The sequence below is a fragment of the Peromyscus maniculatus genome, chromosome 16, assembly GCF_049852395.1.
Source record: "Peromyscus maniculatus bairdii isolate BWxNUB_F1_BW_parent chromosome 16, HU_Pman_BW_mat_3.1, whole genome shotgun sequence".
In the NCBI taxonomy this organism is placed as follows: domain Eukaryota; kingdom Metazoa; phylum Chordata; class Mammalia; order Rodentia; family Cricetidae; genus Peromyscus; species Peromyscus maniculatus.
The window spans coordinates 53,352,013-53,367,675 of record NC_134867.1 but is presented as its reverse complement, the minus strand read 5'-3'; the positions used below and the strand labels follow the sequence as shown (position 1 = coordinate 53,367,675).

The following is a 15,663-nucleotide window of genomic DNA, read 5'->3' as shown; positions in this document are numbered from 1 at the left end:
AGGATCAGCCCTTGCCCTGCTCAGTCGCTTCCTGAGAGCTGACCCCGACAGTTGTCACTGCTACTACCCTCCCTGACACTTGCCTCTGAGGTCCCCATTGTCCCTGCAGTTAGCAATGCTTCGCCTTTTCTGTTGTCGGTGTGATGTTGTGTACGCCTTTGCCCTGCCGCAGCTCAGCTTATGTTTTCCCAGAAAACTTTCTTTTCTTTTCTTTTTTTGTGTGTGAAATGAAAATACTGTACTTATAGCTGGGTTTTCATTCCAGTCCCAGGCAGTTCCCTGAGAACTATCTGCCCCTCTAGAAACTTATCAGCACTGGGAAGAAATCTGAATGCCTGCAGGGAGGGGTGGAGCTGAGGAAATGCGCAGCTGTAAACAACCCCTGAGTAGTAGTTTTGGTTTAACAGCTGTGCTCCGTGGAGCCAGCTGTCTTATAAGGTCATCCCTGAGCAGAAGGAACACACAGAGCATATTTTTATATGCTTTCTGTTTCACGTCTCCTTCGACTGTAATTTTTTCTCCTTTTTTTTTGTTTGAAAACAATGTTGTATTTTTTGCTTTGGTTTTGTTTATTTTTTTAAACAATCTGTAAAATAATGTCAGTAATGAAGTAGAGAATAAACACCCCGGGGCTCAGGACAATCATGACGGCCATTTGTGGGTGCTCCTATATCCCCTTACCCACCTACAAGAAAAGGCAATCACATGTTCTAGGCAAGACATTGTGTTAGGTGATTTCCCTTCTCCCACAAAGTTGGATGTGCCATGACCAGGGGTGACAACTGCCCCACAGGATTCCTTTGAGAAAACCTCGGACGCAGGATGATGCCATCTCTGATTGACAGTCGTGTCGGGGATGACTAGGGGGAAAGCTGTTAGGCAATACCAGGAGTGATTCCTCACCCTTGGGTTCACAAAATCCAGTCTGTCTGCTCCCCTAACTATTGCACGCTGCCTTGCCACATAGGTCTTCTGAATATGTCTGAGGTATTGTTTCTTAGGACATGGAAGGCTTCCATGTGCCTACTAACAGGGCCTTTGCCAACGGGTCAGCCTTGTTCTCACTGTGATACCCACCAAGAAGCTCCTTTCAGCTCTATCCTGCCCTGCACCGCTAATTAACATCTTTCTGATAATTCACCAGTGCTCACTTGGTTACCTGGGAGGGAACAGTTTACAAAGAAACTTCCCCTGAATGACATGCTCCATCAGACACCTTGGCAGACAAGCTGCGGCTGAACATTCTGGGGTTTAAGTCCATGGCACCGTGGACTGGGTGCACTCAACCCTGACAATGAGTGCAAAGAGGAACTGAACTTCACTCACAGCCTAGGCCGTCCTGGTGGTCCTTGGCATATAGACGTTGAGTTCGTTGAGTTTGATCTGGCACTTGGTTCAGCAAACCTAAAAGGTTATTGAAGAAACATGGGATTCAGAGACAGATACTGTTTGTTTTCTGAGACTTAAAAGCAACTAATTTGGGAAGGTTTGAAGGGAGAGGTTGCATTTTTTTGCTGTTTCAACTCAGTGTTAACTACATTCTCGCCTGTTAGATACTTCAGTTGAATTTTAAGCTAAGTTAGGTTAAGTAATTTTAATTTTGATGTTCTCATTGCACGTTGTAATAGTCTAACTCCATGGAGGCCAGTAATTACTCAGAGTCTACACTATTTAGGCCTTAAACCTACAAAATCAATACACAATGGTTTCTTCCATTAAGAGATTTGTAATGTATCACAATCCAGAGATTCCTAGAATCAATTGCAAGGAACTTCTGAAGAACTTGCTAAAATTATAAGAAACAGAAAAAACAAACAAACAAACAAACAAACAAAAAACTGTGCCTACATTTATACTAACTCGCGATACTGGTGTTTTTTTATTTGAGATTAAGCAGGTGGAAGTGTGGCTTCAGAACAGCATTTTTGTTAGGCCAATTGGTACCTTTTGCCAGCATCTGACCTAAGATTTTGTAACCCTGTCACCAAAAAGCCTTCCATACAGATATGCATGGATGAGTAATAGTTTAAAAACTCTGAAGATGCCATGCTAGTTTTCAGCAAGATAGCAGACTGTAATTCTCCGTGTGGGATGAATGATGACTTCACTCTATAGTTGGTTTTGGCATCTTCTACACAGAGAACTGAGAAGAGAACAGGAGACAAAAAGAACTGGCTGAATTGGTTCAAGGTAGTCAAGTACGTTGAAGCCAGCCAATGGGGGTTTTCTTTTGCTTGTTCACTAAGAACTCCCGTAAGTGCTACTCAGTTTCTGGTGGAATTTACTTCCCGATTCTTTTGGACTCTTCTTGGAAGCCCATTTGTTCAAAGCATGCAAAGACCCTGAGCATAAAGCATTGCCTTTGTGAGGTCAGCTGCCTTCCTGCCCAGGACAGTGTGGGGTGGGACACCAACAGGCTTCTTTTTTGCTCTTTTGAAGTAAGCTGTCCAGTGTTTGGGGGTAAGGAGTCAAACAGTTTAGGAAATAATACCTTTGAAAACACTATTAGTAAATCAAAAATGTTTTCCTGAAAGAATAGACTGAATTCAACAGTTTCCAAGGACATAATTCGGCACATGTCCAGCACAGCCATTCAGAGAATAACTATTAGATGCTGGCATTTATTTATTAAAGTGTTTCAAGCACCATGCTAAGCATTGTGTGTGTTATCTCAGTTAACCTTAAATCCCTGTGACATGGCTAGATCCCTCAACTTACAGACAAGGAAGTGATTAGAAATATGAATGCAGGTCTCACAACACTGTGGACCCTACCATAGTAAAACTACACCTCTCTACCTCTGGGGTGTCCATAGTAGGGTAAATCAAGCAATACGTCCATAGGACCAGATGAACATTCAATTTGGAATAAGGGAATAACGGAGGCCTCATTTGATTGTTGCGATTTGTCTTCTGAGCCACATATGAGTAAGTACTGGATTTCAAAGACCATAGATGGATACCTAGAAATTTCTGCATATGAAATTTACCATGTTGCCAGTGCTGACTAATAAGTATCAAACACAAACTGAAAATATTTTCCCCTTAGCTTTACAAGATGGATGCATGGAATTATCTCGTTATACCTGCCTGGGTCCTGGAGAATTTGGAAAATGAGTTACCTTCTATATGTGGATTCTCGAACCTCTCGGTTCTCTCTGTCATGTGTACTTTTGTGTCATGTGTTATTATACCCTGCTCCGTCCCTTCCTGTTCTCCTCCCTCCATAAGTGAATGTGTATTCTAGAAAAAAATGGCAAAACATCCATTTATCCGTCAATTTGAAAGAAGTAGAAAAGAAAGACAGGATATATATATATATATATATATATATATATATATATATATATATATATATATATATATATATATATATATTACTTATAGAGAATAAGCACATGTTATTCTGGACAGAATTACTTAAAAGATCTCCAGTGACTAAGTTCATTGGGTAGAGTCACACATTTAAGTTTTCCTGCACAAATGCAATCTACACTGTCATCCACATCTATACAAAAGCCCGTGAGGACTAGGAAAGAGTCCTCTTATCACTTTCGCTTGTTCTTCTGTTGAACTTCCCAGGACTCTTGGAACTTGGATGATCTCAAGTCAATAAGTTAATATTACAAAGGACCCTTTTACTTTGAGATCATTAACCTATTGGAACTAAAGTCTCTAGGACAGAGTCACCCTGATGAAGAAGAACTTTGAAACTTTTGGAATTCTAGTAGTTATTCCAGGTGGGGTGGACACTTCTCTCAGTTGATAGATTGGACATTTCCGTCAACTGCATAGACAAGCCCCTAAGTACTGTATGTTCTCTTTGTCCCAACCTCAGCCCATTAGTTCTCCCCAAGTTGGCATTCCTCAACAGTAGAAGTCAGGGGGCAGTTACATTTTAGTTAAGAATGCCTTGATCTTGTTTAATGTGCCATGTCCTTCAAGAGTCTGTCACATGGGAGCCCATGGTCTCCAAAGGAGGAACTTCAGTTCTTGTTAGGAATGAACTGGCCGTGACCCAGCCTCTGTTGGCATCCTGATTTTTAACCTCACAGGAGCCAATCATTGATGAAGAGGAGCTAGCCAGCTCTGTTTGATTGAATTATCAATTGTTTGTGGAACTTTGCCCCTCACTAAAGTATCCAAATGTCCCCCGATGAAAACACATCGGTTAGCTATTTAGTCACGAGGAATGTAGATGCAGAGTTCTGTTATTGTACTTTCACTTATCCAGTGCTAAGAGTGAGTGTTATTTGCCAGGGACTGTTTCCACATCAACATGTACTGAAGAATCGTATCAAAGAAAAACTCAATGTGGAGTTTGTCCTGTCCTTTTTTCTCATATTTCTCAGCACACTTTAAAGCAAATTATTGAATCATATAAGCTGCCAAAGGAAAAAAATGGTTTTGGTATTTTAGTATGATAATCTATCCATCTTGTTTGCAAATGAGAAAAGGGAGGCCAGAGACCTAGGTCTAGCCTAGTATATAATGGCTACACACTGGCTACCTATGCATTCTGCAACTTCCTGGAAATGTACTCTCCTTATAGTGATAGAATGGCATGTCACCAATGCTTTGATGACTCGATCCTAAACACAAGAAAATCACTTCCAAATATTTTAGGGCACAAGCCTTCTTATTTGCCTCTATGTGTGAAATATATGTAACATAAGTGTGACCTGCATACCTATCACTCATGTCACCAACCAATGGATCATGGTATAACAGGGAGTGTGGTAGGCAGGGATCTGGGGAAGATCTTGATAGATTTTTTTCTTTAAACTGTGTAATTTGACTACTGTTACAGTCAGAATTCTGGGCCTGGAGAGAGACCTCTGATGGCTGTGTGCTGGCTCTACAAGCATGAGGGCCTGAATTTGGATGCTCAGCATTTAAGTAGAAAGTGCACCTGCAGCCCTGGTGCTGAGGAAGCAGAAACAGGATTGGCAAAAGACAGAAGGCGATTATTGGCCAGCTAGTCTTGCTGCATCCATGAGTGTAGGTTCAGTGAGGGACCCTGTCTTAGAAAGCAGGGATGCGAACAATAGAGGAAGCGAGCAATGGAGGAAGATACCTGACATCATCAACATTTGGTTCCTTGTGCACAACCACCCATACACACACACACACACACACACACACACACACGTTCCATGTGCATAACCACACATAATACACAGACACATAACCACACATGCATACACACACAGAGACACAGGGACAGAACATATACACAAACACATACACACACACACACACACACACACACACACACACACACACAATTGATTTTTGTAGAGAGTCTAATTCTGATCATTGAAGTCTCAAATTGTATCCATCACTGTGCTCTCTGTTAGTGATATAAGCTTGGGCCTTCATTCTGCTAGCTGTTGCTAGAGTTTTCCGCCTTGCCCAGAGGGACAAATCTTTGTCACCCGCCAGTCCCACAGCCGCTCAGACCCAACCAAGTAAAGACAGAGACTTATATTGCATACAAACTGTATGGCCGTGGCAGGCTTCTTGCTAACTGTTCTTATAGCTTAAATTAATCCATTTCCATAAATCTATATCTTGCCACGTGGCTGGTGGCTTACCGGCATCTTCACATGCTGCTGGTCATGGCGGCAGCTGCAGTCAGTCCTTCTGCCTTCCTGTCCTTTTATTTCTCCTCTCTGTTAGTCCCGCCTATCCTTCCTGCCTAGCCACAGCCGATCAGGTTTTATTTATTGATCAATCAGAACAACTTGACATACAGACCATCCCCCAGTACAGCCAAGTGCAGACCATCTCAGACACCTGCACTCAGGCCCATGGTCCTAATCATCCTCTATGCAAACCTGCTGGGTAACGCCACAAGGAACCCAAGAAGGGCTCCCACAGGACATACATTAACATCCCACAGCAGCTAGCCTTTTTTTCTGTCATCTACAAAATGAAGGTAGTGAATACACACCTCAGATGTGGGGATTAAATAAAAACCCCAGTAAATATTTTAGTGCATTGCCTAGAGGTTTTCAGAATAAATGTTAATAGCTCCTTAGCTACCTACCTATAAAGTGAAGGGATTGGTTACATTTTTCTCTACAACATTATCTAAGCATGAATATTTTATAATTGGGTAGCTGTAGAAGTTTCTATTTTCCCCTTCCCTTAGTAAGGTACATGATTGTGATTATGCTTTACTGCTTTTCCTTGAAATGTACATTTTTTGACCATTTACCTTGTTGGAAATAACTTACTAGGTTTGGCATAAGGGCAGTCAAATAATTTTCCCATTAGATGATGACTGAACTCTTTCTGTTTATATTGAAAAATTAGTAGAAATCATAAGTCATATAAAACATGGCGTTGAAAAACTAGAAGCCTCTCCGGCCTCTTTTGAAGAGGCTGTCACACATAGGCAAGCTGAGTTGGCCAGGGTTGCTTTGCCTTCAGCTGTGGACTTCAGGAAGAAGTGAGGTTTTAGTTTAGGGCAGGGAAATGTTTCCCCTCCATTATACTTCAGAACAATGCTAGAGACACAGGGCAGTGTGAACGGTTAGGACTTCAGCACTAGCCTCTCTCTCTCTCTCTCTCTCTCTCTCTCTCTCTCTCTCTCTCTCTCTCTCTCTCTGATAGTTAAATGACAGGCTTGAATATTTCCATGTTCCCTCTAAGAAGATTAAACCTGTATTTTTATCCTAACTTTTATTTTTCTCGAGTACTCCTCCTTTTCCACTAATCTCAGGGTAATTCATCATCAGAAATTATCAGCCAACTAGGAAGCTACAAACATCATGTTTTCTTAGAATCTGGATCTGCAGACTTACCAACACAGATTTTACCTCTTCTTTTCCCAACACTAGGGAATTCAGACTAGGACTTTAGGAATAAATCATATATATATATCTATCTCACATGATGCTGTTAGGTGTATATGGCCACAAAGTATCTCTTGTAAAAATAAAATCCTTAGCCTTTTCCACAGGTAACCCAACAGAGCATTAGTGACTGCAACAGTCACACCAACTTAGAACAAACCTGCTTCCATATTCAGGACTTTATAGCCACTGTTTCTTATGAATATCAAAACCTCTATGCTTTCTCTAATGTACTTAAAGCAAAATAGAAAACCTGGTGCTTTGAATCTAGAAGGAGCTTCAAGGCGACCATCTTTCCTCTCTGAAAGCCACCCAGAGAGGAATACCATTCCATTGCTATTCTCTGTGCAGCTTTGAAACTGCTTATGCAGAACCAGATGCTGCTGGGGTGCAGGATGAAACCAGGGCTTACTGTGAGATTAAGTAGCTTTCCTGGGTCTGAGCAATGTGACTGGGGCATTTTTGTCCTTATGCTACATAGATTTGATCATATGCAGGATGCTTAGTTGTGGTACACTGTGGGGTTCTGATAATTAATTTTGCCTAACAATGTTTCTTTAAAAAAAAAAAACCTGCATCAAACCATCAAACATCCACATTTTAATTATCCTGAATTTATTTCATTTACACAATTATCGTTATTGATGGAAAAGTTTCCACCAAATTGAGTAAAGGGAGTATAATTTGAATGCATTTTGTCACCTTTAATTGACTGACTGGATGTTTATTTTTGAGTTAGTGCCCTTTCCAACCACTGTTCCTTTGGTGGTGGGGAAGTGCAGAAAGCTCATAGCTCTTAGGTCGGTGGTCAGGAAATGACATGGGCACCCTGTAGAGGGTTTGCTACTCACTGCCAAGTTGGGTTGTGTTTTGCATGGTCCTTTCCATCCCTGGAAGGCACTAAGGCAAGACACCGTGCCCATCCTGTATTTGAATTGAGTTGTTGATGTCAATTCTTCCCTTAGGTCCACAAAAGGTGGCTGCGATTCCTCCCCTTCTGAACCCAGGCCAGCACGGGTGGGGCGAGCCTTCCTGTTCCGGGTCCTCAGGGCTGCTCTTCCCCTTCAGCTGCTCCTGCTGCTCCTTATTGGACTCACCTGCCTCGTACCCATGTCAGAGGAAGACTACAGCTGTGCCCTCTCCAACAACTTTGCCCGATCATTCCACCCCATGCTCAGATACACCAACGGTCCTCCGCCACTCTGAAGCAAGATATCCTCCACACAAGTACTGGCAGCATGAGGGGGATGGGGCCCATAGCAACCCCCGGCTACGAGAGAAGAGTGGGATCTTGGGAGAAGGCCTCTGGTGGCAGCCTCGGCTCTCCTCCATACCCTCTGTGTGTAAAGATCAAGCCTTCGGACATGGACTGGAAACAACAGGAAAAGAACAAACAGAATTGGGACAGTGTCTTTTGGACACTCTGGGCCTTAACACTAAAGAGATTAAGTTAAGGACATACAGAGTCCCCTGGACCCATGGAATCCGGGCCTTTGGCACAGCCAATGGCTCTAATGAGCCATCTGGGCAGCTATCCTATGGTGCTGCTCCATCAACCCAGAATTCACTCTCCCAGCCACCATGTCAGTGTCATACAATCTACCAACCCGCTGGAGGCGCGAGAAGCTCCTCGTGTACCATTTCTAGGATCGTATATGGCAGCTTCCTCCCTACCTTGTTTTACTTTGGGGCATGATGTTTTAACGTTGCTTTTGAGGCACAAGCTGTAAATCTGAAAGGCACTTTTTCATAAAAAAAAAAAAAGAAAAAAGTATAAAGAAAACCTGGATGTAATAAATAAGATCATGGAAAGCTTTATGTGAAGAAAATTGAATGTTACAGTATAAAAAAGATATTTATGTATGTACAGTTTGCTAAAGCCAAGTTTTGTTTGTTGATTTCTTTGCATTTATTATAGATACTATGAAGTACTTTGTCTGTGTCTTTTCTTCCTCTAAAACGTAACTTGAATTTTCATTATTCAGTAGGATGCAACATAAATTATCTTTTCGTTGTTATTGTTAAACCATACTTTTTGTGTGATAATACAGTTTACATATTACATAACATATAGAATGATTTGGTATATTTTAAACAGAAGAGAGAGACAGAGATAGAGAGGGAGAAATCTGAAGTTATAAAACAAATTTTCCCCCAAAACAAATTTGAAAAAAAAAATCACATGATTAATGGAATTGAAAAGAAATCCCAGCTTTCACAATCACTGTCTCCGAGGAATAACACATGTTGGATTCTTTGGGAATACAAAAAACCAAAATGGTTCTTACTGCTTCAGTGCACAGAAAGTTGAATTTACATATCCACCATGAAAACTAGACAGAAACACCCAAGATTGCCTTTTTGTCTTCTTTCTAAATTTTTGTACTTTACACTTACCTTTTTTTTTTTTTTTAATGAGGCTAGAAGTTAAGAATTCATTTAAGGAAAAGGGTGGCAAGAGGAAGTGTGTATTCATCTCTCATGGATTCCTGCTTCCTCTCACACTCTTCTTTGTTCCCACTGCACAGTTGGAAAAGCCCCATAAGGTTCCTGTCAGAGGCCCCTTCATCCATCCATCCATCCATCCATCCATCCATCCATCCATCCATCCATCCATCCCAACGGTGCACACTGCCCCCGAGTCCTCCTAACGCCCTCTCTTTATAGCCTACCCTTCCTATTAAGCCTCATGTTGACCCTTAGCTCCTAGGTAAGATACAATTTTCCTTTTGCACTTATGTTTGCGTACATAAGATGCCAACCTGTCTGCAGTCACACTTGTCAGATTAGGATAGAAGGGCTAAGAGAAGGCGGCATAGGACTTTCTAGTGAGACCCTGCCGCAAAAACAAAAACAAAAACCCAATGAAATAAAATTGATTTCGTTCTACCCTATGACCTCGCCAACTGTAGCCCTCATAGAATGATTTGATGCAGACAAAATTTTAATTTTTCATTGAGCACAATTTTCGGAGGGGCCTATGGAAATCTACACTGGAGCCTTTCCTGGGAGTGGGAGGTTCTGGTGCCCTGAGAACACGCCTCTCAGTTTGCGGTGGTTGCTGGTATGCACTGGCTTCTCTCTGAATTCCAGAGAACAGGTCCCTGTCATTTATGTCCTCTCCGCTTCCTTCGTCATCTGTGCCACACTAGCCCCCCCCCAAACATTCGAGTTTATGGATAGATCCTGCTTGAAATAAATTACGTAGACCACTCGAGGGCCCTTACAAGACTCTGAAGCTGTTTCCTGCAGTTTCTGCAGTGGAATAGCCTGGGTACCATCTCAGCTAGGGTGTGTTCCAGAGCTTAGTAATCTGAAGTACTTGAACTCACTTCAGACCTTTCATCCATCTCTGGGGCAAGGCCTGGGCATTTACACATTTACACATGGACCTGGGTGATGTCATCCCTGCTGTTGACAAGCACTGTCCCATATTCTCTTGACATCATCCTTCTGTTCTGGATCTCCCTTCCCTCCTCTCCCATAAGACAGCTCACCAACCACCTCCCAGTTGAAGACTATTCTGGGCACTTTCCTGCACTGAACTTTGTTCTCCTGACTTTTCTAGCATGATGTGCTCAGCCTTCTACTGTCAGTCCACTCCTGACAGATTGCCAGCAGTGTGCAGTCAGAACTGGAAGCATCCCTGGGCACAGGTCTGAGATGAGTCACTGCACAGGTGTCACTCCACTCTCGTGACCCTGCCACTCCTGCATCAAGCAGCAGCTTGGCCTTCAGCTCGGTTCAGTCCTTCCAGGTTGCATTGGGAAGCAGGGAGGGCGAAGAAGGTGAGTGTGAAGAGAGCTCAGAGGCATCTCTTTTCCATGTGCCGTTGACTCACTTCCACGCAGCTCACATCATTGAAGACTCCAGTATTAAGTAAGAATGTCAGAAGGAAGGAAGGAAGGAAGGAAGGAAGGAAGGAAGGAAGGAAGGAAGGAAGGAAGAAGGAGAAAGAAAGAAAAAGAAAGAAAAAGAAAGAAAAAGAAAGAAAGAAAGAAAGAAAAGGAAAGGAGGAAGGAAGGAAAGAAAGAGAAAGAAAGAAAGAAAGAAAGAAAGGAAGGAAGGAAGGAAGGAAGGAAGGAAGGAAGGAAGGAAGGAAGGAAGGAAGGAAGGAAGAAGAAAGAAAAGAAAAAACATTTTCCCCTATGCTGGTGATCAAACCTAGGGCATGGTACATGCTAAGCACACACTGTAACTGAAGTATATCCCAGACTGTACAGAGAGAAAAGAAATGGTTTTCATTAACCCCATGAAACACCCAACAGAATGTGTGATGTGAACTTCCATTAAGCGATAGAAACTGGATTCCATAGTGGATGTGGAAATAAGGGATCTGGTGCCTAAGTCCTGGGGCCAGGAGATCCTGCTCTTCTCCAGATGGGGGCTTGACCACTGAGGTACTGCCATGCCAGTGACAGATGAGACCTCTGCCCAGGGCTCTCCTCATCTTCAGTCCTTAGGGAAGGGCACAGGAGCATCATCCCCTGGCCCCAGTTGTTATCCTGGAAACCCAGAGGTGTTTAATCAAAGGCTTAGTGGATGCACTGAAGAATATTAAGGACAGAGGGCAGTAATAGTTGTTAAAGTCCCATTTCTATAGTATGGACCATCAGTACCCCACTCATGTCGTGGAGAGAGGAATAATGTCCGAAGCATAGGGTAGGTAAGGAAGGGCATGGGCGTGTTAGTAATGAGATGTGCCAACCATGAACTGTCAGCAATGACAGACAAGGAGGAGATCTACAAAGGGAAGACAGGAGGAATACAGGATAGAGAATCTAGGAGCTCTGAGCGACAACTTAATAAGAAACCCAAGAGGGTGCCAAACTTTGGGAAAGCAGCACTGGGGGACAGGATTAGACTTCCTGGAAAATGGATCAGCAGTAACTCCCCTTGTGTAAGAAGCGGAGAAGGGCCAGATTGCCAAAGATCTAAGAGAAATTAAGCAAGCAATTATTGCAGAAAGGAGACCGGAGTAGATGGATTTACAGCCAGCACCCTACGTCATCGTGGTAAGAAATTAGAAATTGAGTCTTTTATGGACAAGCCATATAAAAGTATAGAGCAAAGAACAATAGAGGGAGGTGATTGGGAAAGCTGGCCAGGACCATGTGATCAGAACCTCGAAGGAGCTGTGGGTGTAGCTGAGGACAGCTGAGGACAGTTTGCTAATTAGGTTCCTTGCTCTGTGGCTAACTAGCCACTGTCACCTAAGAACCAGAGGTGACTGTGCTGTAGTTAGCAGCCTCAGACAGCATGTTAATTAGGTCAATCAAGGACTGGGCAGACCACATGCAGCCCATTCACACTCTTGAGGGAGGACAGCTCCAGACTCTGCAGACCTAAGTCTCAGCTAGGGCTCCACTGACTGCTCCCTATTCATTAGCCATTCAGAGCAGACCCCACTGGGCCCTTGCCATGTAGAAAAGTCTGAGTATTCTTCCAACACGCATCCTGAAATGTGTAAGAGAAGCGAAGAGGAGGCCAGAAGGAACTCCAGAGAACTCTGACCAAATATGAACAGGGAAGCAAGATTGTGACTATTAGATGTGTCTTTGTTTTCTGGGAACAAATTTCCTTTCCTTGTCACTCGATTGCTGGTAGCCCCCGATGGACCATAGAGTGGGGTGCAGTTTTGAACAGTAAGACTGTGGAAAGAGGCAGGCAGGGCGATTTACAAAACCCGGAGACAATTTTCTGCTTAGTCATATGCAACATCGAGGCGCCAATTCAGGTCATGAGAGGAGGTGTTTAGCTGAGCGGCCACTGCAATTTTAGATTTAATAATACGTTGTGATAACTCTAGCTGTCATACCTCCCGCCACCCGGATATAATGAAATTGAAAAAGAACGGCTTTTATCGTACAGTCCCCAGCTTCTCACCTTCTTCTGCTGCACAGTTGCACAGTGTCCATCAGGAGTCCACAGACAAACCAACCCTGGGGAGACCCTTCATTCAGGAGACTAAGCAGCACAGGCCAGAACACTATATGCCTGCAGTCATTGTTGAGTAGCCTTTTGGGACAAGGAGCCGAGACGCTGAATACAACTGATAAAACAGCCAAGCAAAGTGAGCAATGAGGAACATTTAATGGTATCTGAGAAAGTAGGGTAGCTTTGGATATAATCTTTCTAAACCAAGAGAGTGATGGGGAAAAATGAGTCAGTATCATACATTTTTAAATCCGTTACCTAATATAAGGGAGAGAACAAAATTGAACTTGAGATGACAATTATATTGAAATATCTCTTAGATCACAATTATATCAAAATATCTCCTCAGCTGTGCTGCAGGTGTTGGTGTATGAGGCCATATATGGTCCCCCCAAAATGCAGACGCTCCTTAGAAAAGTCATTAGAGTCTTGCAGATGGACTCCAAGGTCAGGCCCAAATCCAGCGAGACACCTTCTTGACAGAAATGCTGGACTCAGAAGATGAAGCGGCCAAGGAGCTTTTCATGTCGACAGTGGTTGTAAACCTCCACTTCGCTCCTAACACTGCGCAGCTCACCTCCTGCCACTTGCACCAACCCTCCTGTGGATTGTTCAGGCCGACGGGATAATCCAGGGATGCCAGGGTCCAGGGTTTCCCATCAGCTCTTTCCCATCAAGTCTCAGCGTCATCTGCAACCTTCTATCTGCACCACACTCATCAGGCTACCACCTACCCCAGATATCACCATCCAAGAGCCCTTTGACCCTTGCTAACTAACACCTTCCGGTGGCCAGTAGTGTGAACAAGTTCCCATCCTCCCCTACAACTCAACATCAGCTTCATTAGATAACTTTCCAGGAGGCTGGATTTTTTATCCAGAGTCATGTCTTGTGCTGTTGACCTGTCTGGAATAGTTAAACTTGGTTGTCAACTTGGTAAGATTCAAATTACCATGGACATAAACTTGTGGGTTTGTCTGTGAAGGATTTTCTTGAGTAGATTGAGGTGGGAAGACATACCCCAAATGCACATAGTACCACCCCGTAGGTTGGGGACCTGGAGAATGTGTGCTGAGCACCAGCATTGGTCACTCTTGTGTGCAAATGCAAGGTGACCATCTGCCTTGAGCTTCCACTGCCAAATTCTTCCTGCCATGACAGAACAGCCTTGAACTGTGAGCCAAAGAACGTCCTTTGTCTCTTAAGTTGCTTTTCGGTTATTTTATTGCAACCACAAGAAAGTAACCCACCACCTGCTGATGCTTACTGTTCAGCTTTGCTTTGTTGTTTTTGAGATGGGCACTGCTGCGTAGTCCAGGCTAGCTTTGAACCCCTGTCTTTGCTCATCCTCCTGAGTGAGGGACTTGCAGGCATGGACCACTGCACTCAGCCTCGCTAGTGCTTCATTCATAGCAGTAGATAGCAAACTAATTATGGTAATAATTATGTGTCTAATTTATAAATGGAATCGAACATAAAAACAAATGATGCAAATAAACACAAATGCGCATAATAGACTGGCATAGTATATAGCTAAGGCTTTAGCATCGGTTTTAATACATCTTAGAATGAGTGCCATTTCTCTCTGCTTGTGTCCATTTTAAAGGTTAATTGTTTTATTTTGAATTTATGTTTATGTGTATGTGCCTGCTTGTCTGTTTTCGAACCATGTATGTACTCCTCATGGAGGCCAGAAGAGGGTGTCCGATCTCCTATAAGAAGGGATCGGTGGTTGTGAGCCATCATATGGGTGCTGGGAACTGAACCTAGGTCCTTGGCAAGAGCAGTAATCTCTCTTAACTGCTGAGCCATCTCTCCAGTTCTGGGTTAACTGTGTTTTATAAAACCAACTATTTTAATTACAAAAGATTATCTTATTTTCTAAAGAAATTTAACAATTTCCTATCTCTTCGATCAACATCCAATTTTTGTATACCTTTTTGTACTCTCTTTAATTTTACTTTAATTTATATGTACATAAAAATTGAATTACATTTTTACAGATAATAAAACTTCATTGTGTATATACCACATGTTCTATATCCATTAGTCACTGACAGGTATTTAGTCTGGTTCCATGTCTTGTTGCTATTTACACATTTTTAAAACAAGGGCTATTTTTATTATTCCATAATTTGCATTGTAACTTATTGTCTTAGTTCGGGTTTCTATTCCTGTGAAGAGACACCATGACCACAGCAATTCCTATAAAGGAAAACATTTAACTGGGGCTCACTTACAGTTCAGAGTTTAGTTCATTATCATCATGGGGGGAGGTGCGTGCACGCAGACATGGTGCTGGAGAGGTAGCTGAGCACTCTACATCTTGATCAGAAGGCAACAGGAAGTAAACTGATCCAGACTGGGTGTAGCTTGAGAATGAATGAGACCTCAAAGCCCACCCACACAGTGACACACTTCCTCCAACAAGCCCACACCTCCTAATAGTGCCACTCTCTATGGGCCAAGCAGTCAAGCACATGAGTCTATAGGGCGTACCTACCTACAGACATGTCCTTGGATGTGCATCCATCTTCCCTATGCTGGATATTTCTTTTTACTGTGTGTATTTGAGATTTACAGTGTTGTGCTTGGGAAATATGTATAGATAGTAAAGTGGTTACTATAGTGAAGCTAATTAGCATGGCTATCATCTCCCATAGTTACTTTTTGTGTGACAGAGGAGCTGAACAAAATCCCCAGTGCAAGGCAATTCTATTAACTTTCCTCCTGATGTTGAATATTCGCTTGCAAATGTGATCATCTGTATGTCTGCTACAGCACATCTTCCAGCTCCCGCATTTCCCCTGCTCCTCCCCTCTTCTCCCTTGCCTATTTCTCTGTCTCTGTGTGTTTACCATAGT

At 42.9% G+C, this 15,663-nt stretch overlaps 1 protein-coding gene across 21 annotated transcripts in view; it reads left to right on the top strand.

Annotated features, from left to right (window-relative positions):
• Positions 1-8,793, top strand: part of Syne1 (spectrin repeat containing nuclear envelope protein 1) — a 484,186-nt gene extending 475,393 nt beyond the window's left edge. For 19 of the 21 annotated variants that reach the window (XM_042262341.2, XM_015996792.3, XM_015996795.3 and 16 more), the window contains one exon: positions 7,828-8,793. In XM_042262341.2, the coding sequence (XP_042118275.1) occupies positions 7,828-8,068 (241 nt within the window). In that variant the 3' untranslated portion in view covers positions 8,069-8,793. The remainder of the gene's footprint in view (positions 1-7,827) is intronic. The other 2 variants (XM_076552830.1, XM_015996799.3) reach the window with 1 other exon arrangement.
• Positions 8,794-15,663: the final 6,870 nt, after the last annotated feature.